The 27,765-nt window shown below is 36.2% G+C and overlaps 2 protein-coding genes and 1 long non-coding RNA gene across 5 annotated transcripts; 2 read left to right on the forward strand and 1 right to left on the reverse strand.

Moving 5' to 3' along the window:
- The first annotated feature begins 114 nt into the window (after positions 1-114).
- Positions 115-12,389, forward strand: LOC110441795 (putative methyltransferase NSUN6). The gene is made up of 11 exons (XM_021485049.1): positions 115-265; positions 3,058-3,213; positions 3,695-3,799; positions 4,226-4,319; positions 4,694-4,850; positions 5,695-5,855; positions 6,361-6,401; positions 6,752-6,881; positions 7,798-7,955; positions 8,245-8,370; positions 10,089-12,389. Exons 1-11 carry the CDS (start codon positions 191-193, stop codon positions 10,245-10,247), a joined length of 1,362 nt encoding a protein of 453 aa, XP_021340724.1. The 5' UTR covers positions 115-190; the 3' UTR covers positions 10,248-12,389.
- Positions 9,095-9,723, forward strand: LOC110441796. Its single transcript, XR_002461939.1, has 2 exons — positions 9,095-9,169; positions 9,523-9,723. It is a non-coding gene; the product is annotated as an uncharacterized LOC110441796 (long non-coding RNA).
- Positions 12,390-15,257: 2,868 nt separating the features above from the next.
- LOC110441793 (heat shock 70 kDa protein 12A-like) lies at positions 15,258-25,484 on the reverse strand. Of its 3 annotated transcripts, none has more exons than XM_021485047.1 (5): positions 25,402-25,484; positions 18,593-18,963; positions 18,025-18,246; positions 17,280-17,442; positions 15,258-16,904 (listed from the first exon to the last, which is right to left on the reverse strand). In XM_021485047.1, the coding sequence occupies exons 2-5, from the start codon at positions 18,959-18,961 to the stop codon at positions 15,865-15,867; spliced, it is 1,794 nt and encodes a 597-aa protein (XP_021340722.1). In that variant the 5' UTR covers positions 18,962-18,963; positions 25,402-25,484; the 3' UTR covers positions 15,258-15,864. The 3 variants fall into 3 exon arrangements, with proteins under 3 accessions (XP_021340722.1, XP_021340720.1, XP_021340721.1); XM_021485045.1 differs by lacking the exon at positions 25,402-25,484 and adding an exon at positions 25,023-25,105; XM_021485046.1 differs by lacking the exon at positions 25,402-25,484 and adding an exon at positions 21,115-21,182.
- Between the last annotated feature and the right edge of the window lie 2,281 nt (positions 25,485-27,765).

The raw sequence follows: 27,765 nt of genomic DNA on the forward strand, positions 1-27,765 counted from the left end.
CTGGGTGGTATAAAGAATGCTTCATATATTTTTTTGCCACAAAAAAATATGATATCCGGCTATTTTTGACAGCAACCGTGAACCTATTCTAATTTTGTACAGTACCACCGGAAGTGTAAAACCGCATGTGGTTTGTTTACAATATTTAGGTGAGACGTTCCATGAGACAGATACTGATATAGGTGTCTGCATGTCTAGTCTACCACCGCTTGTTCTGACACCTGAAGTTAACAACCATCTGAAGTGTTCACTGCTGCAGTCGTGGGTATGATCAAACACGATAAGCCTTTAAAATGGTTCAACCACAGGCACTCAACTGCTCAACGTTGGTTCGAGTGAGAAATATTATTTTTGTTTGTTTACATACATGTACAATATAGACAATATGTACATTACATATATATAGACATTTCTAATTTTCGTAGTGTTATACATTGTCTATAATATGTATGAAAACAAACAGAAATAATTTTCCTCGCCCGATCTTCCTCTTGCCAAGGTTGAGGCTGCGCCGGAAAATCAGGGTAACGGGTTGTTTCGCCCCAAATCCCGTTCGCCCTAAGGGTTGTTTCGCCCCAAAACCCGTTCGCCCCAGTTTGTTTCGCCCTAAAAAAATGTTTTTTTCTTTAAGTCATAAATATCATGTTAAAAGTTAAAAAACTTACATCCCTGCAACCAGTAATGTTGTTCTTTATAAAATGCACCTTTACATGTTTTACTGTTAAAAATGTAAAATAATAAATACTTATACAACTTCTAACACGGTCTACAAACGAAGTGTAGTTCCGTGCCATTGCGTACGGCCTCCTTGTACATGGCCAAGGAATTTAAATACCTGTCAAAATAGAATATAATGATAAGATATGGACATATAATGAAACTAAATTAATTTCTCTAAGTAAATAGATACGTATATTTATGACAAGTTACCTACTCAAAATTATCTTCTCAAATATGCATATTAATTTTTATTGGTCGGTACTATCAAAACTTCTCAACATGATCTCCAATTAGCAAAAAACAACACGGACGTGCGCAGAAATCAAGTAAAGAAAACATCGTCACAGGGCGACGATTATGTGTACACTAGACTAAATGTGTTAACATGGGAAAATAATATTGTTGCATACCCCGCAATGTAATTCAAATAACACCATATCTAAAATTAATATATATGTAATAATGTGTGTCGGCGTGAAGAAAATTACATAAACCGTTTTTTGATTTACAGTGTACTTTATAATAACAACAAAAACACATTTTTTTTAATAAACTGATTTTAATGATGTGAAAGACTAAGAAGACTTAATTTGTGACTTAAAACAAATAAAAATGAAAAGAAAATACTAAACAATGTTTCGCCCTAAACATTTTGTTTTAGGGCGAAACAACCTGGCGCGAAACAACCTAGGGCGAACGGGATTTGGGGCGAAACAACCTGGCGCGAAACAACCTAGGGCAAACAGGATTTGGGGCGAAACAACCCGGAACCTGAATCAGGCCTCATGGTTCATTAATTAACACATATGATAGATGACTGGTACCCAAGTTTTCTTCTGGTCCCGACACACGACTCACACGACTTAGACATTTTGACAGATAGATGTCTGGTTTCCTCATTTTGACAGATAGATGTCTGGTTTCCTCATTTTGACAGATAGATGTCTGGTTTCCTCTGGCCCTGACACCCGACTTAGACAATTTGACAGAAATACGTTACGTATCGTCGATGACATCAAACTGTCAAAATGTTGGAATATGGTGTCAGGGCGAGAAGAAACGCCGGCTACATAATGTGACCAAGCAGTTTCTATGCCCGTCTATTTATAGCACACATACATTACACTGTGATATCCCTAGTACGTCTCTGAGTACTGTTACATGTGAACAATCAATAGAAAATAGTTTTTTTTTCTACATTTTTGAATCGCAGCAAAATGTTTGGATATATTTACAATTACTAAGAATAAACAATGAAATGCACTGAAAAACATGTAAGGACACTATTACTTTTAAGTTATTTTAGGTTAATTTGGGGCCTTATACAGGCCACTTTCTGCAGATAATTTTTGCTGTGTTTCCCAAAAATCACTTTATTTCCCCAAATCATGATTTTTGTGGGTGATATTTCCCAAATCAACAGGCAAAGGCCCCTGTGGAACGGAAGTAGAAAAATCACTGCTTTTTAACACTGTCTGTTGATCATCATGAGTAGCCAGATGAACAAGACCACATGCCAGTGCATTAAAGTCATTTTGGTCTCTGTGGAGTATAACATATAGATAGATAGATAGATAGGTAGACATTCACATGATTTTGGTAAACAGACAATGATGAAATTTTGCATACAAATATTATCAAAACATTTACCTTTTCCATGTTACTTCTTTTGTTTTTTTAATCTAATAAAAAAAAAATATCCCTGTAGTAAAAAAAAACTACTTTTCCGCTTAAAGCTTTTTTTGAGTAAAAAATAATACTAATTTAGGCGTTTTTTCTTAATTTCTTTTCAACATTTTTGCAGACGTGTGTAAACAGGTTTAGCACATGTACATAAACAGGCCTAGTCCTCGGACGATATAGTATGCACTAAAGTCTGAAACACATAAATACTTTATTACTACATGTACCAAACATGTATATATAAGTATACATACTCGGTATGTTTTCCAGTTAACAAAAAAATAATAATTAAGGCCCTATGCAATATCACAAACAAACAGTGGCCAATATATAGAAGGTTTTTAACATATATAAGTTACACCCATCTAATAAAAATAATATCAGTAATCCAACCAGCCTGATCAAGCCAATGTAGGAAAGGTCTAACATACCATACTGTATGCTGCCTGTCAGAAACTTTTTTGACAGACTTCAAGTTCTTGTTTTCTTTTTACTTATTTATATAAACTTACAAAAGTAGACTAGTCATTACACAAAGAGATTGCTGGTGGTAGGTACATCAGAAGTGAGTTAAGGCAAATCATCGTGACATGAATTATAACATGTATGAGGTAAACATAATATTCTTTATTTGTTTTTGTTATTTTTTATCAGCAATTGTCCAGCCCTCAGGAAGATGGATCAGCCAAGTATGATAAACTTGTTAGAAAGCTTGGGACACCTCCTCTATTCACCACCCTGAGGACAAACCCAATGGCGGGAAGGACACACAAAGACTTGCTAGATGTAGTGAAGGCAGAAATAGCTAAAGTGATCAACATTTTACGATTTCTTTCTTTTTAGTTTTTAATTTTTCATTTACTCAGAATTGTGATATATGCACACACATACTATATTGAGGTATACAGATACATGTACCAGTTATATAAGTAAACATGGGATGTCCTAAACAAAAGCTGTCATCTTGTCCTCATCGTTCAATACACAATGCTGAAATGTTTGTTCAACCTTGATGATACTCTTTCTCAATGAATTATTGTCTTAAGTGAATATAAGCATTTGTATACTAAGCTTATATTCAATATATTGTTCTTTTTTATATTGATCTTCACCTATATGTACACTACCGCCAATCACTTCACATCAGAATGTCTGATATGGTATAAATATAAATTTGGTCCTGGTGAAAAAATATACAACATCATGGACTTATTCTCGTATTATGGTATCAGATAAAACTCTAGTAGGATGCCTAACTGATCTGAATTTTAAATTATTCTCTTGAGGAAAGAATTACAATGAAAAGGGATGGCAGGAGCCCTGTATCTACTATCACTCTGTAGTGAAGAATCTTATTGTGGTGGATGGAAGGGGACCAGACCTGGATCTTCAGAAGGTGTGGTAACCTCAATGCATAAGGAATTAATTGCAGCAGATGGAATGTGTTGAAATTATATGTAATCAGTGTTTCCTATTTTATATAATGCTTTTATGCAAGTAGATAAAATCTGGATTGATGTGAAAAAGTCAAATATTTGGTCTAAAGTATATTTTTTCTGCTTTTAAAAAGATTGAATATATCCTAGAATGGGACTGGGTCAGTCACTGGCACCAGGTACCGCTATTGGTTAGATATCTGTCTAAAGTTTGAAGGGTTCCAGGTTAAAAGTCCAGTCTGCTGTCGGTGTGCATTTCTCTTTCTCCTGTTGCAAATATATGAGTTATCTCCCTTATAGCACAATGGAGTCAGTCTTTTCGACTCCATGTTAACCTTTTTTAGACATATGTTGAGAATGTCCTTTACTTTTCTTCTGTTTGACAGCATGACAAGCAGGTTGTGGTGGACTTGGCATGTGGGATGGCAGTGTTACGCGGGGCTGATGTATTTGCACAGGGAATTATGGGATGTCCATTGGGTAGGTGAAATACTAAACAACATTGATATAGTAATTATAAGGTGGTAAACTTTGTATTTGAAAGAAAATAGCAGGCCAGGGGGATCTTTCTCAAATTTCCTATCAAGGATCATTTCGGTTCTTATTTGTGCATGTTTAATTTTCTGTTTGATTTGCATTAAAATGATTCTCAACAGGCAAGCATATTTTATGTACAAGATGTATCATACCTCAGACTTAAATAGTTCCGTGATTATACTCAAACTGATATTTTCAAAAGATTCACACTCATCACAAACAAATACACAGAAGTGTCTTCATGATTGATCGATCGATCAAAATACAGATTTAAGATAGGGACATTTTACATTGATATGTTTCCTTTGCTGTAACAGGAATGAGTGAGGAAGATGCTGTGTCTGTGTATTGTGATGTCAACCACACCTGTCTAAAGGGAGCTACGAAATTTCAGGAAGGATCCATGGTGTTTGTGGGAAATGGCACTGCTCGTGTCAGCAGGGAGAAACTGTTCTGTTCCAAAGAAAGTGTCAGGTGATTAATTTGTTATAAACTCCCAAAACACTGTCTGGTTTAGATTTATATGATACAGAGTGACAAATGATACAGTGGTACATATCATGTGCTGACATTTAAATGGAGTGTTAGCATTGTATTAAACTTTTATTTTTTCCAAACAGCTTTAATAATTGGACATCGACACATCGTTAAAGTTTTTGAGCAGGCTTGTTTTGCATCACCACACTTAATAAGCTCTTGGTTATTACAACGGTGAGCCATTATAGAGAGTGCAGGCAATGTGCTGAACCATTATCTAGATTCTAGGGGCCAAATGGGTTTTCTTTAATTTCAATATATAGTGGAACATTTTATAATGAGATGCAAGTTTTAAAGATTTCATTTACTATATGGTGATTTCAAAGCTCTTTTATTGTAGTAGAAATAATTGTAATATTTGGATAGACATATATGACACTGTAACTTTTCTGTAGCCCATATTTTGTATGGTACATCAACCAAAAACGATATTCAAAATATCTCAGTTTAGCAACCTACAACATGTTGAGATACATGTTTACTAAAATTTCTAACTTAAAATATCTCGGGGAATGTATGTTGTTCTCTAACAGCTTTTGGAAATATGTCAAATTGACATGGGATGGGTGTATATTTCCCGCTCTGGTTGCTCTTGATTAAAAGGTTGGTGGTAAAAACAAATAAAATTCCAGCAGAGTTGTTGTGGGTTGAACTTTTTCTTTTATGTTTATATCACAGTCTCTCTAATTAGTGTAGTCTTTGCCTTTAAATGAAGTTTTGTCCGAGATTTCAGAAGCATTGTCAGATGAATCATTTGAACTTCTTTATTTTATCATTTCAGTGGTGTTGGAATCAGTATGACACAGCCTTTATTTGAAGCCCCATGTCTGACAGATCTGTGCTCTGATCTTATCTTTCCACAAAATCTTCCCTCTGTTGTGGTCGGTCAGACTCTTGATCCCAAACAAGGGGAGACCATCCTGGATATGTGCGCTTCGCCAGGTAACTTTATTATCCTTTTCTTTTCTTTCCTTTTCTCCTCCTCCCTTTTCTGTCCTTCTCTCCATTCGCTCTTCTACCTCCTCGACCTCAGTCCCTCTCCCCCTTTTTTCTTCCTCTTCCAATTTTCTCCTTTTCCTTTCCATATCATTCCCTTCTCTTTCTCTCCTCTCTCTTTCTCATTTGTCCTCTCTCTCCCCTGTGGGTCCCATTCCCCATCCCCAATTTCCTGAACCTTCCTTAAATATGGAGATTCCATTACTTGAAACTTTCCAGAGTAAAACATTGCTGAATTTGAGGAAAATGACATTAACTTCCCTTAACGCCGATAATGTTTTCGTGTGTAACTAATTAAAGATACCGTGCCAACCTCAAATAAATATTAAAAAAACCACTTCCTCCCCCCCCCCCCCCCCCCCCCTTAAAAATGCTTTAAATTAGTGATAAACTGTCTAAAGCGAGCTGCAATCATTTTTATTTTTTTTATCAAATCTGATATATTTTCCAGGTGGAAAGACCGTGCATATTGCTTCACTTATGGCAGAAAAGGTACGTAGATATTAATTGGTTTACCATTTTGCACACTGTGGTAGAGCATATCAGGTCTCAAACAATTTACATGTATATAGAATGGATCACAAACCAAAAAGCCATCATTTAGCTCAAATTCGACGCAAAGTAATAACGACACATTCATGCTTTAATGCCATGTGTGTAAGAAAAGTATGCAATGTATATTGCAATAAATGATAAGCAAAATGTTGATGAGAAATTTAATTTATTGAAAATTTATTCTGTCTAGTGTTATTCAAAATATTATCCCTGTGTAAATATTTAGGTTAAGTCAGCAATTTGCAATCAAAATCAAATTATGGAGATTTTTTTTCTGTTTGTTAAAGGGTCGACTGGTTGCTTTGGATAAATCACAAGCTAAAATTGATAAAATCAAGAAAAATGCTGAAAACTGGAATTTAAATTTTATTGAAACCTATCCATTTGATGCAAGACGTTCATGCACAGATTCTGCTGGTGAGTATTAATACATAATCCACTTATATGCAGTTTTTGACCGTTTATGACGGGTACCAAGTTTGTTGAAATAAATGACCTTCATTCATATTCAAGGTCACAGGGGTCAATTGTCTTCAAAAACCTTTAAACAACTTCTTCTGAATAACCATAAGTACCAGGATGATATCTGGGCAGTAGCATACTAGGATGATGAAGCCTACCAAGTTTGTTAAAATGAATGACCTTCACTCTTCAAGGTCACAGGAGTCAAATATAGGAGACAAATATGTTTTAAATCTTGAAAAAACTTTTTTCTGAGAAAAAAACCCGAAAAGGTGCAGGATGATGTTATTTTGCTAGTAAAATGCTGGAATGAAGGGCTACTAAGTTTGTTCAAATGAGTGACCTTGACTTGTATTCAAGGTCACAGGGGTCAAATATGTTTGTAATCTTTTAAACGATTTCTACTGAATAAGCAAAAGCCCAGGGTGATGATATTGGGCCCGTAATGTGTTAAAATGAATTACATTGACTTAAATTTAAGGTCACATGGGTCAAATTTGTTTAAAATCTTTGTTTAAAATCTTTGAACAATGAGGCTCAGAATGTTGTTATTTGGCCAGTAGCATGCGTGGCTGAAGGACTATCAAGTCATTTGAATGACCTTGACCCACTTTCAATGTCGCGCTTGGACAAATATGTACAAACCTTTAAATGACATAATCTCAATAAACAAAAGGTCTAGGGTGGTGATATTTGACAAGTTGAATGCTGAGATGAAGGGCTATAAAGTTTGTTCAACGTAATGACTTTTAAGGTCACAGTGGTCAAATGTTTTTTTCACCAATATAGGTCCATACTTCCTGTGCTGTGTCATAAACATTTCAACTATTTTTAATGATATGAATGATTTATTGTCTTTGCTGTTCTTTAGATCTGTGTGGGGGGCCTCCCTATCCACCAGGTATGTTTGACCGTATCCTACTAGATGGCCCATGTAGTGCTCTAGGCCAGAGGCCCTCCAGCAACAACCAGATGTCCCTCAAGTCCTTAAAATCCTATCCTTGCTTGCAGAGACAACTATTCCAACAGGTAACACTATGCAATACTCTTAGAATTTTTCGTATTGTACATATTAAGGTCTCCAGATAAAAAGTGCAAAATGAATTACAAACTTATAATAAGCTAATTAACGTTAAATTATCTCAATCCTTCAATATCTTTACTTAAAGTTTTCATTCTTTATTGACAATGTTGCTACATGAATTTAGGTCCACTTTATTGACGATGTTGCTACATGAATTTGAGGCCATCTATTGATATTGAAACAATGATGCTAATTATTTTAGTATAATAGTGAGTGACCCATTTTAATCTACAGGCAGTGAAGCTACTTAGACCAGGAGGAACTCTAGTGTACAGTACTTGTACTATCACAATGGAGGAGAATGAAGAACTTGTGTTGTGGGCACTTCAAACATTTTCCTGCTTGTCCTTAGCTACAATGGTGAGTGGGAAGTTATTTCATAGAACTGAGTGACTTTCATGCAGTTTCCTGATATTAAAAGACACTCTCTGTTGGTCATTTTTGCACTTTTTAATCAATATTTGAATTGACTTTAAGGCGTTGGTATTTCATAGCAGCATCTTTAACCTTACAATTGACAAACTCATTTGAGGTATTCAAAATTTGAATCCATGCTCAGATAAGGCACTGCAATTTGCTAGAGACAGGTTTTTATACATGCTCAAACTTTTTTGTAGTAAAACAGAACAGTTTTTGTATGCTGATAACTTAAAGTAACACTTTTTCTTTATAGTCTATAGTAATTCTGATTGCCAAATAAGATAAATTCTTGGTAAAATATGTGGCTGATATACTGCTCTCCATTTCAAGGCAACAAGTGTGCTATACAGCTGTAAATGTGTTAGCTTCATGATTAAGTTTCATACTTGCTAAATGACCCGCATTCTGCGGGTCACACCCGCAAAATGAACCTATCACCCGCGACGATCTTATGACCCGCGCGGGTCATACGTATCTCCAGCATTCCGTAAATATGACCCGCAATCACCCGCATCCACGTCTTTTATTAGGATCTCCGTACTTCCGGAAATGTTCCGTTCGTGTCTCTCGGAAGTTTAGCTTTCAGTTATAGGTAAAGTCCCACTCGGAACTTCTCGGCCGATAGGTTGGAAGGAACTGGAATCGGGGCGAGGTGTTCCGAATGGTAAAGTCCGTATACTAAGTGATTTGTTTTCACAATGGCGTCCCTGTTTCGGAACCAGCCTGGCAAATTCAAAAGGTGGGTACTGTTCACTGTTACTACAATGCATATAATCCCGATCGTAGCGCTTGTCATTTAACTTTCACAAATGGCTTCTAACCCGAGAAAACGTTCGATATTTTAACGTTCATCGTCAAAAAAGAAAAAGTATGCCTGTAATTACAATGCTTCGTGGGAATAAGATTATGACTGGCTTCAGAAGAGTAATATTGGACCCGATCATGCCTATTGTAAACTGTGTACCAATCATTTTTCGGTAGCTTCGGGTGCTACGTACGATATCAAAAGGCATGCAGTTAAAGAACCCTTTGAGAATGATCTTAAGTTTGGTGTGTTGTGTAGGCTAATGAAGGCATGTTTGGTACTTTCAGTGGGTAATGCTGACTCTGAGAGAACATTTTCCATGCTGAAGAAGATCCAGACAGAAGGGAGATCTGAATTAGGAAATGATACAATATGTGCTTTGTTATGTGCAAAACTAAATCAACATGGTTCATGCTTTCAGTATGCACCTAGGAAAAGAAAAACATGTATATTGATTAAGAATATGTAATAAAACAATGAAGGTGTGATAAAATGTTTTGTTAATTTCAAAGAAGTCATTGATCTTGTCAGAAGACAAAACATAATACGCCGTAGAGCTGAGACCCCGCGAAATTATTAAATTTTCACAAAACGTTTCGTTCACGCGTTATCACCCCCCACAGAATTTCCCAATGGGGGTCATGACCCCCATTGGGAGATTCAAAGGTTAGCAGGTCTGAAGTTTATGTGTGCCCGCTGCATGCTCCCGCTGCATGCTCTACTCGCAAAAACCGCAAGCTGATTGCTTGGTTTGTATACACTCCAACAGGCAATGTTAATTTTAGAGAAAAATGATAATATTTTGTACCACAAATGCAAAATTATTTTTTATCATGTTTTATCTTTGGTACAGGAGCCTCATCTAGGAAACAAGGGAAGAGCCTGTGCCGGGCTGAGTGGAGAAGACAGAGATAAGCTACAGCTGTTTCTACCTGGATGTGATGACCAGATATCACCAGGCACGGACACTATTGGATTCTTTATAGCCAAGTTCCTAAAGTCATCAAGTTAGCAGGGGCATTTGTCTCTAGTGTTTCTCAATGTAAAGGGATTTTATTTGCAACAAGAGTTCCACAAAGCGTTACATGATACGCCCGTCAGATGTCTAATGGGCAGTGTGCCACAAAGGGTCATAAGTGCATAAAGTTATTGCGCAGAAATCATGTTCCGACAATTCTACAAAAGGCCGTAAGTTCGTAAATTATGGCTGAAGTTTGAAATGAATCCTTTCAAAATTTCTCAAATTATGAGCGGAAACTGTTACCTCAATTCTATAAAGGGCCAAAACTCCCTTAATAACAGGCGGATAATGGTTATCAAACTTGTCCAAGCTTTCATAGATATGAACCTTCCTATGGAGTTTGAAATGAATCCATTCAAAATGACTGAAGTTATTTAGCGGAAACTGTTTCAGCAATTCTACAAAGGGCCATAAATCCGTAAATAACCAGCAAATAATTTTTGGTTATTGGACTTGTCCGAGCTTTCATAGCAATGAAACTTCCTACCAAGTTTGAAATTAATCCATTCAAAATTACTGAAGCTATTGAGCGGAAACTGTTTCGGCAATTCTACAAAGGGCAATAAATCCGTAAATAACTGGCAAATAATTTTGATTATCAAATTTGTCCGAGCTTTCATGGCAATGAAACTTCCTACCAAGGTTGAAATTAATCCATTCAAAATTACTCAAGTTATTGAGCGGAAACTAATGAGTGCCCGCCCGCCCGAACCCCCTCCCGCGTGAAAACATAATACGTTTCGTCATTCGACGGGCGTATAAAAATGGAGAATCCTTTTAAGTGTTTCTGCATTGATGTTCAATCAAAAGCCATGATAGAAATATGTAGCAATGCAGTTCAAACAACACCATTTAAGATATATACACGATACTAAATGACATTTTCTATTCAAATAAGAACTAGAATCTGAGACACAGTCTGAAGTGTACAATGTTGGAAAGTTTCTAAAGCTGAGCGAGTTGATAGATAGCGTTTGATTACAAGTATCACTATTATAATATTTATTGGTGTTGGACCTCTCCTTAAGGTTTTGAAATCATGTGTTATTAAAGAAAGTCAGTAATGTCAGTGTCCAAGTCGTAGAGGTTTGTTATGTTATAAATGTATACTACACACTGTTATGTTATAAATGTATACTACACACTGCTATGTTATAAATGTATACTACACACTGCTATGTTATAAATGTATACTACACACTGCTATATTATACCTAAGTTAATATACGTTATGGTTTTGGAAACTTATGATATTTTTGCATCTATTGCTCCTAATAATTAGTCATAAATCCTATCTTAAGGAAATTTAATGGCACAGAGTATGTAGATGTGTAATAAAGATTTTGAAACCCTTGAATCTTGACGATGGGTATGTCTGACTAGGGATCGTGTTTCAAGAAGCAGCCAACTTTTAAATCAGAAGTGATCTCCAAATATATAAGCATAGAAGTAGATTTATATGTAGATAATCATAGGAATCAGAAAGTTTTTTATCCTACAAATTATTTTCAACCTGTTGTCTGTCGCTAACATTGGCAGTTTGTATACTTGTTTCTGTATCTTTGCCATCCACAAGATCCACAGGGTCTTTACGGGATTGAATCTGGAAAATATAGGGTCAAATGATTAATGTCAATTTCGTTATGAACACAAACAGTAATTGTAAATTTCTTTTTGCAAACTTTCAAAAACGTCTGTTTCCTTGGTGAAATGTGCAGATGACTAGTGTCTTGACTCTAAACCGATGAAAACAACTCAGTAAGCCACAATGTGACGAGTCATTGAAGTTAGCTTTCAGAAATCATTGAGATATTTTGCCAAATAGCACTTCTGAATGATAAGGTCAAACATGTACCAGTAGGGAAACACGTACCGGTATATCGGAAATAAAAGGGCCCAAAAGTAATGCAGTTGATGCAGCCAATTAATTTCGATACAATGTACCTTAAATGTCAGCGGATATTCCACCAATTATGTAGGGGAGCCATATTACTCATATATGATGCTTGAACTAAAATGGGTTGCAGACGTCGGAAGCTGATGGAACTATTTACATTCTTACATCTGTTAAATACAGTTTTCTTAGCCGATACAACAACCTATTCATGAAAATGCAATAAAAAGTATAAATCACTGAAACACTGTTATTGGAATATTTTTAGCTCACCTGTGAGCTTATGCCATGGTGCTGTGTCCAACGTCTGTCCTCTGTCCTACGTCCGTCCGTTGTTTTTTACTTTAAACAACTTCTTCTCGGTAACCAAAAGGCCGAGGATGTTGATATTTGGCCAGTAGCATTCTGGAATGAAGGGCTACCAAATTTGTTCAAATGAATGACCTTAACTTATATTCAAGGTCACAGGAGTCAAATATGTTTACAACTTTTGTTACAAGTTCTTCGGAATAACCAGGAGGCCTAGTGTGATGATATTTGGTCAGAAGCATGCTGGGATGGAAGGCTATAAACTCTGTTCAGCTAATGCCATTGTTCAACTATCAAGGTCACAGGTGTTGTATGATTAAATCTTTAATTAGGTTCTTGTGAATCAAACACTGATATTTTGCCTGTAGCTGTATTTTAGTCCACTTTTAAGATTACAAGTGTGAGATTAATACCAGGTGATCGATTCAGGCCAATTGGGCCTCTTGTTTATTAGGATGCACGCACCCTGTGCATCCGCATAGGATATCCGATTGAGTAATATGTATTGAATGTTTTTATGAATAAACGCCATTATGCAGAAAATATCAATGAATGTAGGTTATTTATTATTTCAACATGTTTGTGTTTTACGATTGTTTAGTCATCATATATTATTCCCTATTCTAACATGAATGTTAAACCATGTATATATATGGTTGGCCGTTTCAATACCCAAACTATTAAAGTACTTCAGGTTTTGCGCTTATTCACAAAAACGTCGACGTCTTTTGCCATTGTTTTTTAGGTCACCTGAGACAAAGTCTCAAGTGACCTATTGCGATCGCCTTTTGTCTGTCGTCCGTCGTGCGTCCGTAAACAATTTACATTTTCGACTTCTTCTCCAAAACCCCTGAACCCAGAAACCTTCCATGGCCAAAGGTTAACAAAAATAGTTGCCGGTTTGGTCTCCGGCCCCCAGGGGCCTGAGGGGCGGGGCCAAAAAGGGTCAAATTGACTAAAATTTCAAAAATCTTCTTCTCAAGACCCAGATATGGTAGAATCAAATACTCTTCATAGATGGAAGGGTCTTAAGGTGCTCTACCAAAATTGTGAATTTCATGACCCTTGGGTATCACGTTTCCCCCTGGGGAGGGGGTAAACTTTACTATAGTTTATATAGGGAAATCACATTTTGGACCAATATTTGTTTAATTTTCATTGGAAGTAATTCAATTTTGGTTAGCATTATCAGTATTGGATAGCAGTTTGATGGTATGCACATTTAAGCCCTGACTGACCCCCCAGGGCTGATGGGTGGGGCCAAAAAGGGTTGAATTGACTGAAATTTCAAAAAAAAATCTTCTCAAAGACCCAGATATGGTAGAATCAAACACTCTTCATAGATGGAAGGGTCTTAAGGTTTATGACCCTAGGGTCTCACGTTTACCCCCTGGGGAAGGGGGGGGGGGGGGCAAAATATATTATGGTTGATAATGGCAAATGATACTTTGAATATGACATGTTAATAACTTGATTGGAATTATAACCATGAGTCGACAGTTTGATATTTGAAAATTTTGAGCCAGCCCTACCCCCAAGGGCTGTAGGCCGGGGCCCAAAGGAGTCGGTGTGCTAAAATTTCTTCATTTTCCTTGTTTAGAATCAGAGGTGCTAGTTTCAAATACTTTTTAGTCTTAAATCTGTATGCTAGATATTGAATAAGGTGGTTTTATTGTTTTTTTGTCACTGAATAATATTTCTGTTCGTGTTAAAAACAAAATCACCTCTCTGTATAAATATATCAGGTGACCGTTAAGGCCCATTGGGCCTCTTGTTTTTTACCATTATGTGATGTTGTTGGACAGCAACGTTTCCTCTCGTGTCATTTGACTCATATAGTGCAGACATAAGCATATATTGTTTGTACCTTGATTGATAATACCGTTTCTTTGATTTACGATACGAAGGGAAGATAGGCTTGTAGTAGCGCCCCTATATTGCAACTCGTACCATTTGAGGATGGCGCCAGGCTCGCAAATTGGAAATCATTTTTGTCATAACATCACATCTAGCCTTATCTTGTGCATGTCATCTCTCATAAAATATAACAGCAGTATCAAGCAATTCTACGTCATTCGAGATCGATGGAGATGCACATTGTACTGTGCAATAATCATCAAATTAATTTGAAACATAAAATTACAAGTAATGCCCCATTGTTGTGTGCACATACTTTTACTTTTGTGTTTAATTCTCGTTAGCACTTCGGTGCAAGTTTTGTACAATGACCACTCATGCAAGGACAACATACTTCGGGTACATTCCCGAAGTATCATCATAATTTTCCAGGTGCTTTCGAAGTGATATCCATTGCGATTTCAATATATATATGTGTCCTCGGTGAACCTATGTAGTTTACCTTATTTTTACTTACTTACCCGGTAATCTTCATATGATTGTTTTGAATGTCTATCGGTAGCCATCTATCAAAATATATATTAAGTTGTGTGATGCCGACCCAAAACCTCAATATAGCGCAATGAACTGTGGGATAAATAGAGAATAAAACATGCCTTTTTCCATATCACACCCAGTATCAACCTGAGACTGCAATATCAGCCCGAGGGCCGAAGGCCAGAGGGCTGATATTGGTCGAGGGTTGATACTGGGTGTGATATGGAAAAAGGCATGTTTTATTCTGTTTATTACATACTTACTAAAAAAAAGCTACTATTTTATGATCTATTTTTCTTTTGAAACATTGAAAAACGAAAATAATCCAAAAGGGGTGTGATACAGGTTTTGCGGGCTGATACGGCTTTTGGGGTGTGATATGGCGAGGGCTGATATGGGTTAGAGTAATCATGTCGTATCGCATATACAAAAAAAACGTATTTATTAGTAAGTATGTAATAAATTGTAATCTAGTATGAAAATAGCAACCACATTAATTTTAAACCTCTCCTGTTACAGACTCTTTTGATTCACGAAAACAATGTTTATCTGTAGGAGGCAAAATTTCAAATGCTTATACTTTGTTTTGATGTTAAAAAATATCGTTAGCTGTTATGAATAAAATGTGTTGGAATACATCACTGTTGTACAAAATACATCACCAAGACTGTTGACCTTGGTCATTCATTTTATCGGCCATTTCACCTTTCCTTCCGATATTACGCCACTGTAAACTTTTATGAACAACCAAGGAGCTTTATTCACACAAATCAAACTTTCGATAGAAAGTCGTCTCCAAAGTACACCAATTATGCAAGAAAAGATATATTGGCCAGAATACCACAACTGTCTTTGTACTTTGACCTTATAATTAAAGGTACAGGTACATTGTAAACGTTGGGAACTGATGCTTATTGCGGAATCGACTTTTTTCAAAGTTGATGTCGTCAGCAATTCCAATATCAACACGTCAACCTATCGTAAAGCAGGGATCTTCCAACACCTGTTTTATCATATCAATTTAAGCGTTGCCTCGACTTCTTGACTTGTTTCCTTGTCTGTAGCCGTCACTCTCAGTTCCGTGTACCCAAAGTACATGGTGACATCGTAATATCTGTCACGCACCTCGCCGCCACGACTGTTTATCTCAACAACTCCGAGTTTTGTACACCCATCCATGCCCTTGTTAACAAACATTGGCACTTTCGCGCTATCTGATACGTACACCTCAACTATGTCGTGACCACAAGAGTTCAGGACTCGACATGTTTTTGTCTCGGATTTCATGCCCGGTGTAACTGGCTCACCATATTTGACAAAAGTGCTAAACACGTCTTCCAACCTCACCTGTCCATCAACGATATTTTGATGTTTTTTGCATTCTTCGGCCTCGTATTTTGCTTGATCGAAGGGTAGGCTCGAACTGATACCGTAGGAAAAACGAGTGATTCGTTCGCAAATAGTATTGGGCTTGGAGCCGTACATAACCGCTCCTTTCAACACTGCAAGGTTACATTCCAAAGGCCTGATGACGCGATGTGTTTTAAATCCCTCAACGAGCCTGTCATGCAATAAGCTACACTGAGAAAATCCTCCGACCATCAGAATGTTGGTCACTTCCTTAGCTCGTAGGTCGTGTAGTTGGCTTTCAACATGCTGTACGATTTTCCTTACTGGATCCTCAAAGAGTTTCCACATCACAGAGGAGGGAATAATTGCTTTTCCTCTCTTAATATTTATTTTGTATTTGTCCAGCAATATTGAACCTTGTGAAATATTCTCTAATATGCATTGGGGAAGGGATATGGATACTGATGACTTTTTTGCATTGACTTGTTGTTTGAGTAACTGAAACGAGTTCAGAAAATCTAAAATCTCCGATGGATATTTTGATTGTATTTCCGCCATGTTCTCCTCTCCAAGAACGTCGATCCAGATATCAAAGAAAGCCTGATTGACTTTCTCGCCCCCCACATCGCCTCCGCTAGCTTGCTGAAGTTCCTTCATAGCACCGTTCTCAATACGGAATGTTGTCATATCCACTGTTCCTCCTATTGATAGAATTAAATTTAATATTTAGTTTTAGATATTCTGTCGCTTCATATATACTTAACTCCAATCTTAAAGTATTTCTTGTCAATCGTATATCGTTACATTATGATCAGTTGTTTTGGCGTGTGAATAGAATACTAATAACTGAGATTTGTTGTTTTGAGATTATTATGTTGATGCCATATCTCATCCGTTTTTCTTTCATCTATCTAGTGTTATCACTATTTATAAGTTGAGTAAGGAAAACCAGTTAAGGAATTGGAGGAAGGAAAACTTTGCAAATATTTTCAATTACATGTTTTTTATGACTTTCGTTAAAACATTATCTATTAGCATTTGACAATTTAAACGGCTATTAATTCAAATCTACGTACCTCCACAATCAACGACCAGAAATGAACATCCCTCGTCAAACGGTTTCACCGTCAATGAAGTGGAATTTGAGTTTGTAACACACTTCTGTTCGTGGTCTTTACAAAAAAATGCAGCTACTTCTGGTTCTAAAGCCAACATTAGCTGTGCATGAGGTATTCCAGCCTAATGGAAACAAACTAAACATTTTAGTATAATTGTTAAGACCATGTGTATGTAATGTGTACAATATAAACATTTTATTACAATTGATAAGACCATGTGTATCTAATGTGTACAATATAAACATTTTAGTCCAATTGTTAAGACCATGTGTATGTAATGTGTACAATATAAACATTTTAGTATAATTGTTAAGACCATGTGTATGTAATGTGTACACTATAAACTTGTTCGCGGACATATCTCAAATGTACACGTGTAGGAAACTGAGACAGCTTAAATGTTCACCTTATAACTTATTGAATGTTTTATTCGGTATTTGTTGATTGATCGATGCTTCAGCCCAGCAAGTGTTTGTTTTCAATACATATTATAGACCTTACGATATCAGACCTCCATATCAGATATTTACTAATAGAATCTATCGCTACTGGTTGTGTAAGATAGAGAAATCTCAACCCGAGGACCAAGATTTTTTGTCCAGACCGAGGCTTCTGTCACTATGTATACCAAAATATAGATATTCGAAGAAGTTGATTGTAGTTTAAATATTTATCTTTAAAACAAATCAGATCTGATAATTACCTTCTCTGCAGCCATTCTCATAAACTGTTTGGCCTTATCACCCCATATGGCTGGCACTGTCAACACCCACTGGACATCGGTCTGCCCTAATATGTCACCAAACGCGTTTTTGAATTCTGCCAAAGCTCTCTCTCTCAGAAATTGGATAGCCGCGGAAAATACGTTTATTGCTTTGATCCTTTTTTCAAAATAATCCAAGACATTCATTCGTTGGGAGATATTCTAATAAAAACAAAGATACAGTTATTGTGATTTTGCGCTGTACAATAAACACTCGTCGATCAGTTGCTTCATAACCCGACAGTGAGGAATGACTGAGGATGAAATCATATTTATAAGCAGAGGGTAAATATGGTTTATTTTCAAATGAAAGCACTGTCTAACTTAATAATTCAATCAGTTAACTGGGCATTTTAACCTCAATGTCATTTTGTTAGTAACAATTCAGGTATTTGTGGCGATGAGGTATTATATTCATGAAAGAAAACCACCAATTGTAATCTATTCATGTCAAACGTTATGGCATCTCACAATGTATTTAAAATTAATAAAAACAAAAGGTCATTACCTCTTCTTTGTAGAGTTGCATTTTGAAATGCCTGAGGAAGTACCATTTGTTAGCATCGCCCTGTTCTTTGTCCCGAGTATAGATATTTGTAACGTCAGATTCTTGTTCGGTTTCGCCATCGTCAGTTAACAAATCAGCGAATTTTCGCTCTGCCTCATATCCAAATGAATCGAACTCTCCTTGTGGGTTGAAGAGGATAGATGAGATTGTCTTGTTCATGACAAGTTGTGTTTCGCCAAAGTACCAGTGTGGAGCATGTATCCGCGTTGGATGGTCGATGCAATCGGCTCTAGTTTGGAAGGCATACCCCGAGTAGGAGGTACCCAAATCAATGGCGACGACTGCCAGGTAATCTCGGCTCTCCGACATTTCTATAAACAATCGTTCACCGGATTTATTTCTTACATGTATTAGAATATAAATAATACAGTACGCCTACATAGAGTCATCGTGCTTATAATGGTTGCTTTTTGCAACATTGACCCTGTGAAAGTCGCTTCAGAAATATCCTGTAGTTGAATTTGCGTAGTTTCAACTATATACCACCAATGATATGTGTACGACAGTGCTAGCAAAGACCCGAAAACAATATTAACTTAATACCCTGTCTTGTGGTAGAAAGAAAATGAAAAAACTCCACAATAATAAAAGAACGAACCCGGGACCAGATAGCCTATCAGCTATATCCAACTTTCTACAGAAAGGCAATAGTAAATTTCTTGGAAGCTGGAATAGACGATAATAACCTTTCGTTAAAGTACAGGTTAGCAACGACAATCTTTCTCCATTCACAAACTGGTGATGGAAATTAACAAACGTGATGGAAGTACATGTATGTAAGTATAGGTAGCGCGACGGTGACATGTACATTTACATAGGCAACGTAAACTCCATCTTCGAAATTTAAGGGTTACTGTGTCGATTCAAGTATTTCCTTGTATCTTTATTTTTTTCTCATAATATAATAAAAAGTCATTATACTTCTGAGAACTGTTACTTGTCATCCCGCATACATTATACATTATTCCTGTGATATCAGCGTAATGCTTTTATTACAAAAGATAAAAGTAAATGCCGCAATAAAGTAGCCCGAGTGTCCTCTGGCTCTGACACCAGACTTAGACATTTTGACAGAAAGATGTCTGGTGTCAGGGCCAGAGGAAACTCGGGCTAGCAATAGAGTAATATTTTGATTAACCGGTTTTTATCTCGGATACTTTCTACTTAGTTATCTGCCGGACATATGTACCACTGTGTATCTGACTTGCGATTGATGATGTCTAGAACCAATCAAACAGACGTCATCATTATATAATGAGAAAATCCTGTGGTGGAGAGATATATTTAAGCCTTTGAATTTTGGTTATGCGTTGCCTCTACTAGTATAACTATATTGCTACAAGACATAAAAAAGTATATGTACCACAGACTGTATTAAACATTCCGGGAAAGGATATATATATATATGCTATCCAAGAAAACAGCATTTAATATGTGTCGAAGTTACTTGTGTAAGAAACACCTAGGGAAATCTTACCTTTAATGCAGAAATAGTTGTGTACAAAAAAATAGGGACAGGCATTCGCGAAGACATTTGTTATAAGGATGCATTCCTTTGCGAATTATTTGACAGTACAATCTGTGTTAAACTTTTTTATATGAATTTATATATGGTCGAAGGCGGATTGCAATATGTTACCATAAGTATTTGGGCCGAGTGACCTGCGAACCTGATATCATATAACTACAAACGAGTAACAAACAATGTGAGTTAGTCAAACATTACAGCAAATGGTGCATATATAACTACTATAACCGAAGGAGGAAGTGCCCTTCTATATATAGCTACAACTCACTTGTATGTTATCATCTACAGATAACAGCTATTTGCAGTGTACGTGTCAAACTGGTATGTAGTGTACTTTTAAAAGATATGTTTTCTACAAACTCATTCTACAGACCCATTGTGGTCTAGAGGCCAATAACTCTTTGTAGTTCATAGATTGATTGACTCCTTTGAGGTCCATTGGTCGATAACCCCCTTGTGATTCATAGTTCATAGACGTACATTACTCGATTAAGGACGATAGAGATATATATTTCTTGGAGAAATACATTATATTAAAATTATCACACCCGGCCCAAATACTTATGGTAACATATTGCAATCCGCCTTCGACCATATATACATTCATATACCAAATTATATAAAAATGATAATATAAATCTTATCTGTGTGTTCTAACCCAGACAACACATACTGTTTCAACATATAGACAATGATATAACATGAATAACAAATATTTCTGTTTTATATAAGATATCACTCGTTCCTATGCAACCCCTCGTAGGGTATTACATTTTAAGTTGGTCTACCATAGTAAAAACCGTGTACATAGGCGTGTATCGAGTAGCATGCAAAACCGTGCTTCCAGTTATATTCGTCTAGCTTTAGACATACAAGATCAAGCTGGCTAACAGTGGAATCACATATATTAACCAATGACTGAAGTTATCCTTACCTTTCAGCTTCTGCTAGACTGTGCATTTGTGTACAGATACACACCGACAAATGATTTTTTAACTTTTGTGACGTAATGTTAAGGTTATAGATCAAGTTTCTATTAATAGAAATCTTATCTGTGTGTTCTAACCCATACAACACATACTGTTTCAACATATAGACAATGTTGTGGAAAGGTGTCAATAATAAAGAAAGTATCGTCCCGTGGTAAATAGCTTTGGTAGGATATGGTACAATGAAATTAATCATCATTTCTGTTATTCAAGGTTAGTAGAGTGAGTTACATTTCGCTAATGCAACCGTAAACCTATATGTAACAATTTTCAAAATATGAATCTAAGGAAGTGTTCAAGCTTATACATGTGGTCGGTGTGATAATTAGGGGACTTAAACACTTCCTGTTTCAGTGTACAGTAGTTCGATTGTCATTTGTTTGGCCCTAAACAGACGAGGCAGCTGTATGGTACAGCGATTTAATTTTTGGCATAGTGTATCTATTATCAAATTAATAGGAGCAACTAATTGAGTTTTACATTCATCATACAATCCCATTGTACCTAGTATACAAAAACGACGCTTAGTTAAAAAGTACATTTTCCTGTTTTCAGCATGATATTTACATACATTTTAACTTCTTTTGACTATCTACGTAAGAGATCATGTCTTGGTTAATAGTTTTAACCTCCAATCCACTACTTCATGTCACGGGTTCTGTACAATGATTTATACAATTATTACCCAAGTAGTGTTTGGAAGGCCAGGTTCAACATTTTGTTATTGAAAGATACATCTTACACAAACGTGCCATTGCATATTTGCCAAAAATTACTGACACTGCATCATAACGCTGTTTCGTCCTTCTAGGACTCATCGGTGATGCTGGGTGATGACAAGTTGGACAACATAATTCCTCTAAACCTCTGTTACAACAGGAGGTGATGTGCGTACAATTCCTTAGTTTATGAACTTTAAAATTTAGATATCGAGAAGAATCGATTTATTACAAACAAACTTATTAGTAAAGTGTGTATATCAAAACCGTCTAACGAAGCATTTCAATGATAATCAAATAATTAAAATAACGTAATATATAGATTTATCTATTTTCTCATGATCAGAAACGAAACAACGAATTAAAATGTTTAAAGAAACATGTAATAGAACATAACGTAGAACACGGTAAACGGGATAAGAACACGTGCTGGACACATTGTGGAGTTTTATCCCAATGCCAGTGGTTTTGAAATATATATCTATTTCGCGCGAAGTTTTTTAAAAATATGCCGCACGAGTAATTCCACACAGCGATAACCTCATCTTTACAGTATATTTACAGTACAAATCAACGGAACTTAGTAGTAATTATCAAAGGAGTGGTGGGCTATATACAGCGATTACGTTATGTAACTAGATGTTCATGCCAGCATAAGTAAATAAATTTCATTTGTCCAGAAGAAATTATCATGAAAAGCGACAGTAATTAGATTGCATTCATAAGGTTATCATGCTTAAATATGGGTTACAGATAACTTTCTAGTGTGCATGGTGTGTTTAGTGAATCTGGCATCTACAACAGTGGCGTTTCATAAAGCATTGTGGTACCGACACCAGGACATGTGTCTTACATGTTTGACGCTCTGCTAAATAAGCCAAAGAACAACATTTCCTATAGCAGAAACTGTATTAATGGCCGATATTGATTCAGGGATAAACACATAAAAACATTGAAAAAAAATAAAAAAAATATGCCTAAACAGAAGTATATATTTGTTGTAATGAAATCAAAGGAAACTTTCCCGTTAAAAATGTGGTAATATTTTTGTAATGCTTTTCAATGTAAACAACATTAATGGAGGCATCGATTTGATGAAGTGGACTTACATAATTATACACCATTTGATATATATACACAGTACTAAATGACATTTTCGACTAAGAACTAGAATCCAAGACACAGTCTGAAGTGTACAGTATTGGATAGTTTCTGAAGCTGGATGAGTTAAATGATGGCATTTTACTATTATAATATGTATTGGTGTTGGACCTCTCCTCATGGTCATGAAATCTTCTGTTATTAAAGAAAGTCAGTAATGTTAGTGTAGAGGTTTGTGATGTTATAAATGTATACTACACACTGCTATGGTATACCTAAGTTAATATACGTTATGGTTTTGGAAACTTCTGATATTTCTGCATCTATTGTTCCTGACAATGAGACATTAATTACGTCTGAAGAAAATCTAACGGAGCAGAGTATGTCGATGAGTAATAAAGACATTGAAACCCTTGAGTCTTGACGATGGGTTGGTTTGTGCTAGCGATCGTTTTTCAAGAAGCAGCCAACTCTTAAACCAGGGGTGATCTCCTAATGTAAAAGCATTGAAATAGACATATATGTAGACATAGGTAATCAGTTATTTATTTACTAATGGGTTTGCACTCAAGTACAAAAACGTCATTTTGTCATTATGCTTTATTACCGTTATGTTGTGTTTTTGGCAGTAAAGTTTGAGCTAGTTTGGGGGTTCCTCTCGCGTGATACAGTTTCTTTGGTTTTCGATACGAACGTAAGATAAACGATTTATATTTTACATTGTACACTGTTGAGCATTATCAAGAGATCTATCTCAATATCAATATATGTGGCTACATGAACCTATGCAGTTTCAACACGCAAAAAGATCTTACTTCTACTAATCTTCATTGGAATTTTTGTATCTGTAGCCAGCTATTAAAATGTATATTAAATGGTGTATCGACGCCCGAAACCCGTACAAAGCACAAAGAACCATGGGATGAAGTCTGATCTAGTATGAAAATTACAAAAAACAATGAATTTTAAATCACTTGTGTTGTATCCGGACTAAATCAAAAGCATCTTTCAAATTAAGGAAACAAGTACTCTGTTTATCTGTAAAAGGCGAAATGTTCATACATTGTTTTGACGTGGTTATTTTTATGAATAAACCATGGAGCTATATTCACATAAATAAAACTTCCGTTGTGATAGACAGATTGAACGTGATGCCACAATTATCTTTGAACTTTGACCTGCTTATAATTACAGCTATATGTATATCAGAAACGTAGCTGTGGACTCTTTAACTAGCTGCCAATACCTTATTTTTCACAATTGATGTCCTCGGCTATCGCCGTATTAACGTGTCACGATATTGTGAGAACTGGGCGGTTTCTACACCGTTGTCATCCAAGCAATCTAAGCGTTGCCTCGACTTCTTGTTTTGTTTCCCTATCTGTAACCATCACTCCCAGTTCAGTGTACCCAAAGTACATGGTTACATCGTAATATCTGTCACGTACCCTGCCGTCACGATTGTTTATTTCGACAACTCCAAGTTTTGTACATTCACCTCCGCCCAAGTAAACAAACATTGGAACTTCCTTGCAATTTGACACGTACACTTTGATTTTGCCATTGCCTAAAGAGTTCAGCATTCGACATATATTGTTCTCAGATGTCTTGTCTGGAATTACCGTACGGAAATGTTGTCAAATAAAAATCAACGCAGATCGCAGTAGTGTTCGTAGCGACATTGCACATTTTTACATAGGGGTATTGGACAATGCATATACATTACTCATCAGAAGCCAGTCTGCAGCAGTCATTTTGCGGAAGATGGTGACCTTTCCCCCATCTTCAAGAACACCATTAAAATATTCAATTAAACAACCTTCATTGTGGTCCATATATCAGAACAGAAATTATTATAGCCCGAAATGACTCAGCAAATGATAGGCCATGATTTAGATAGGTTCGGAAACTTAACATCGAATAACAGAAGTGTCTATATATATAGGGACAAATCTAATACAATACTGCTATCAATGGGCAATAGTTACATACAAGTGAGCGTCACAGTATTGATTATATTATGTATATCTTACCTGCTATAGCTTGTGCCGACAACAGAGTGTTTATGGGTTGAACGTTCATGACAGTAAAGAGTAAATTCATATTATAACAAATGTTAAACTTGAACCGAAAGAGGAAGAGCCCTTACATATACAGCTACAAATAGTGTGTGTTATGCAGATAACAATGATACTTGTGCTTTAAATGGTACCTGTCATGGTATGTATGTATACTGTAACAGGTATGCCATTTGTTTTATGTACTATTTACATGTGCATGTATCGAGAACTCTTAAAACACGTAACGTCACATAAGCAAAACCACACTACCAGCAAAACAGAGTATAAGTACATGTATATTTAAAGTATAGTGCCAGACAAACGTTACAGACAATGTGTCTATTAGTCTTACCTTGGTTCGTCTGTTAAATCTATGTTTACGAGTATACGCCGACAGACTGATCAGACAAACGTTTTAACTTGAGTGACATAATTCTGAAGGTTATAGATCACGATTCTATTAATAGAAACATAATCGATGTCTTCTTATACACGGTTAACATACACCGGGCATTCCGATACCTTTAATCGGAATAGGAACAAAAAACGCAGTCAAAGAAGTGTTTGGAAAATTTACTTGGAAAATTATTTAATTTTTTAGTTTAATCAACTATTATCTAAAGAGTGATAATTAGTGTACATATCCGTGAAATGTGGAATAGAAAGGATCGCAACGGATTTAATTGATGAGACATTGAAATTTTACACTGTTTATTTTTGGTAATATTTACGGCTTTTTACGGCTTGTCACTAAACAGCAGCTTTAAAGAAGCTATAATACAAGTTAGAGATAGATTATAAATGTTATTAAGAAGATATGCGATAATTATTTATAAATCAACCCTGCGCCTGGTGAAATGAGTAGCAGTCGGGAGAAGCTTCTCGTGCTATTATACTGATCTCATCAGGCGCAGGGTTGAAGCCATATTTACGTTGTTATTATGCATATAAGCGAATATCACGAGATATCACGAGAGAAGAAGGTCAGCAGGACGGCAACTTTAACTATAACATGATGCCCAATGGGCCTGCATCGCTCACCTAGATTTAATCTCACACTTGTAACCTTAAAAGTGATCTAAAATAAAGCTATAGGCAAAATATCAGTATTTACAACTATGTCATTCAAAAGAACATGTTAAAAGATTTAAACACAGTTGACCCCTGTCACCTTCAAAGTCGAACAAGGTAATTAGGTTGAACAAACTGTATTGCCCTTCATCTCAGCATGCAACTGGCAAAATACCATCACCCTAGACATTTTGTTTATTGAGATTAGGTCATTTAAATGTTCATACATATTTATTTGACTAAATGTAACAATGAAAGTGGGTCAGGTCAAGGTCATTCAAATGAACCAGGAAGCCATCAGCCTAATATGAAGATTCTATACCTTTCAGTTCTTCAGAAGAAGTAATTTGATGTTTTTGACATATTTGACCCCTGTGACCTTGAAAGAAGGTTAAGGTCATTTTCATTCTCGAACTTTGCTGGGCTCTATCTCAGGAAACCATCAGCCAAATATGAAGATTCTATACCTTTTAGTTCATCATAAGAGGTCAATTAAAGAGTTTGACATATTGGACCCCTGTGACCTTGAAAGTAGGTCAAAGTCATTTTCATTCTCAAACTTTGTTGCGCTCCTTCCAAGGAAGTTACCAGCCAAATATTTAGCTTCTATACCTTTCATTTCTTCAGAAGAAGTCGTTTTAAGCATTAGACATATCTCACTCCTGTGACCTTGAAAGTAGGTCAAGGTCATTTTCGTTCTCAAACTTTGCCGGGGTCTATCCCAGGAAGCCACCAGCCAAATATAAAGATTATATACCTTTCAGTTCTTCATCAGAAGTCGTTTTAAGTGTTTGACACATTTTACCCCTGTGACCTTGAAAGTAGGTCTAGGTCGGTTTCGTTACCAAACTTTGTTGGGCTCCATCCAAGGAAGATGCCAGCCAAATTGCAAGATTATATTACTTCCAGTTCTTCAGAAGAACTTGTTTTTAACGTTTGACTTATTTGACTGATGTTACCTTGAAAGTAAGTCAAGGTCATTTACATTCTCAAACTTTGTTGGGCTCCATCCCAGGAAGCCATCAGCCAAATATAAAGATTCTATACCTTTTAGTTCTTCAAAAGAAGTCGTTTGAAGTTTTTGACATATTTGATCTTGAAAGTAGGTCAAGGTCATTTTCGTTCTTAAACTTTGTCAGGCTCCTACCAACAAAGCTTTCAGCCAAATATCATGACTCTAGGCCTGTCCGTTCTTCAGAAGAAGTTGTTTAAAGGAAACAAGAGGCCCAATGGGCCTGCATCGCTCACCTGGTATAAAACTCGCACTTGTAACCTTAAAAGTGATCTAAAATCAAGCTACAGGCAAAATATCAGTATTTATGATTAAAAGTCGAACAAAGTCATTATGTTGAACACATTGTATAGCCTTTCATCTCAGGATGCAACTTGCAAAGTATCAACATCCTGGGACCCATGGTTATTCAGAAGAGGTTGTTTAAAGATTTTAAACAAATTTGACCCCTGTGACCTTGAATATAAGTCAAAGTCATTCACTTTAACAAACAAAGTAGTCCTTGATCCCAGCATATGCTACTGACTAAATATCAACATCCTGAGCCTTTTGGTTATTCAGAACAAGTTGTTGAAATATTTTGAACATATTTGCTCCTTGTGACCTTGAATATGATTCAAGGTCATACATTTA

The sequence above is a fragment of the Mizuhopecten yessoensis genome, unplaced genomic scaffold (assembly GCF_002113885.1).
Source record: "Mizuhopecten yessoensis strain PY_sf001 unplaced genomic scaffold, ASM211388v2 scaffold716133, whole genome shotgun sequence".
Lineage (NCBI taxonomy): Eukaryota > Metazoa > Mollusca > Bivalvia > Pectinida > Pectinidae > Mizuhopecten > Mizuhopecten yessoensis.

Excerpts from the sequence above, each read along its gene's own strand:
- LOC110441795 (XM_021485049.1), top strand. The coding sequence starts at position 191 with ATGTCTAGTCTACCACCGCTTGTTCTGACACCTGAAGTTAACAACCAT. Across the intron at positions 5,856-6,360 it reads GGATATGTGCGCTTCGCCAG|GTGGAAAGACCGTGCATATT; the intron begins GTAACTTTATTA and ends TATATTTTCCAG. Across the intron at positions 6,882-7,797 it reads TTCATGCACAGATTCTGCTG|ATCTGTGTGGGGGGCCTCCC; the intron begins GTGAGTATTAAT and ends GCTGTTCTTTAG.
- LOC110441793 (XM_021485045.1), bottom strand. The coding sequence starts at position 25,092 with ATGAATTTACTCTTTACTGTCATGAACGTTCAACCCATAAACACTCTG. Across the intron at positions 18,247-18,592 it reads TGCAACTCTACAAAGAAGAG|AATATCTCCCAACGAATGAA; the intron begins GTAATGACCTTT and ends TGTTTTTATTAG. Across the intron at positions 17,443-18,024 it reads TGAGAATGGCTGCAGAGAAG|GCTGGAATACCTCATGCACA; the intron begins GTAATTATCAGA and ends TGTTTCCATTAG.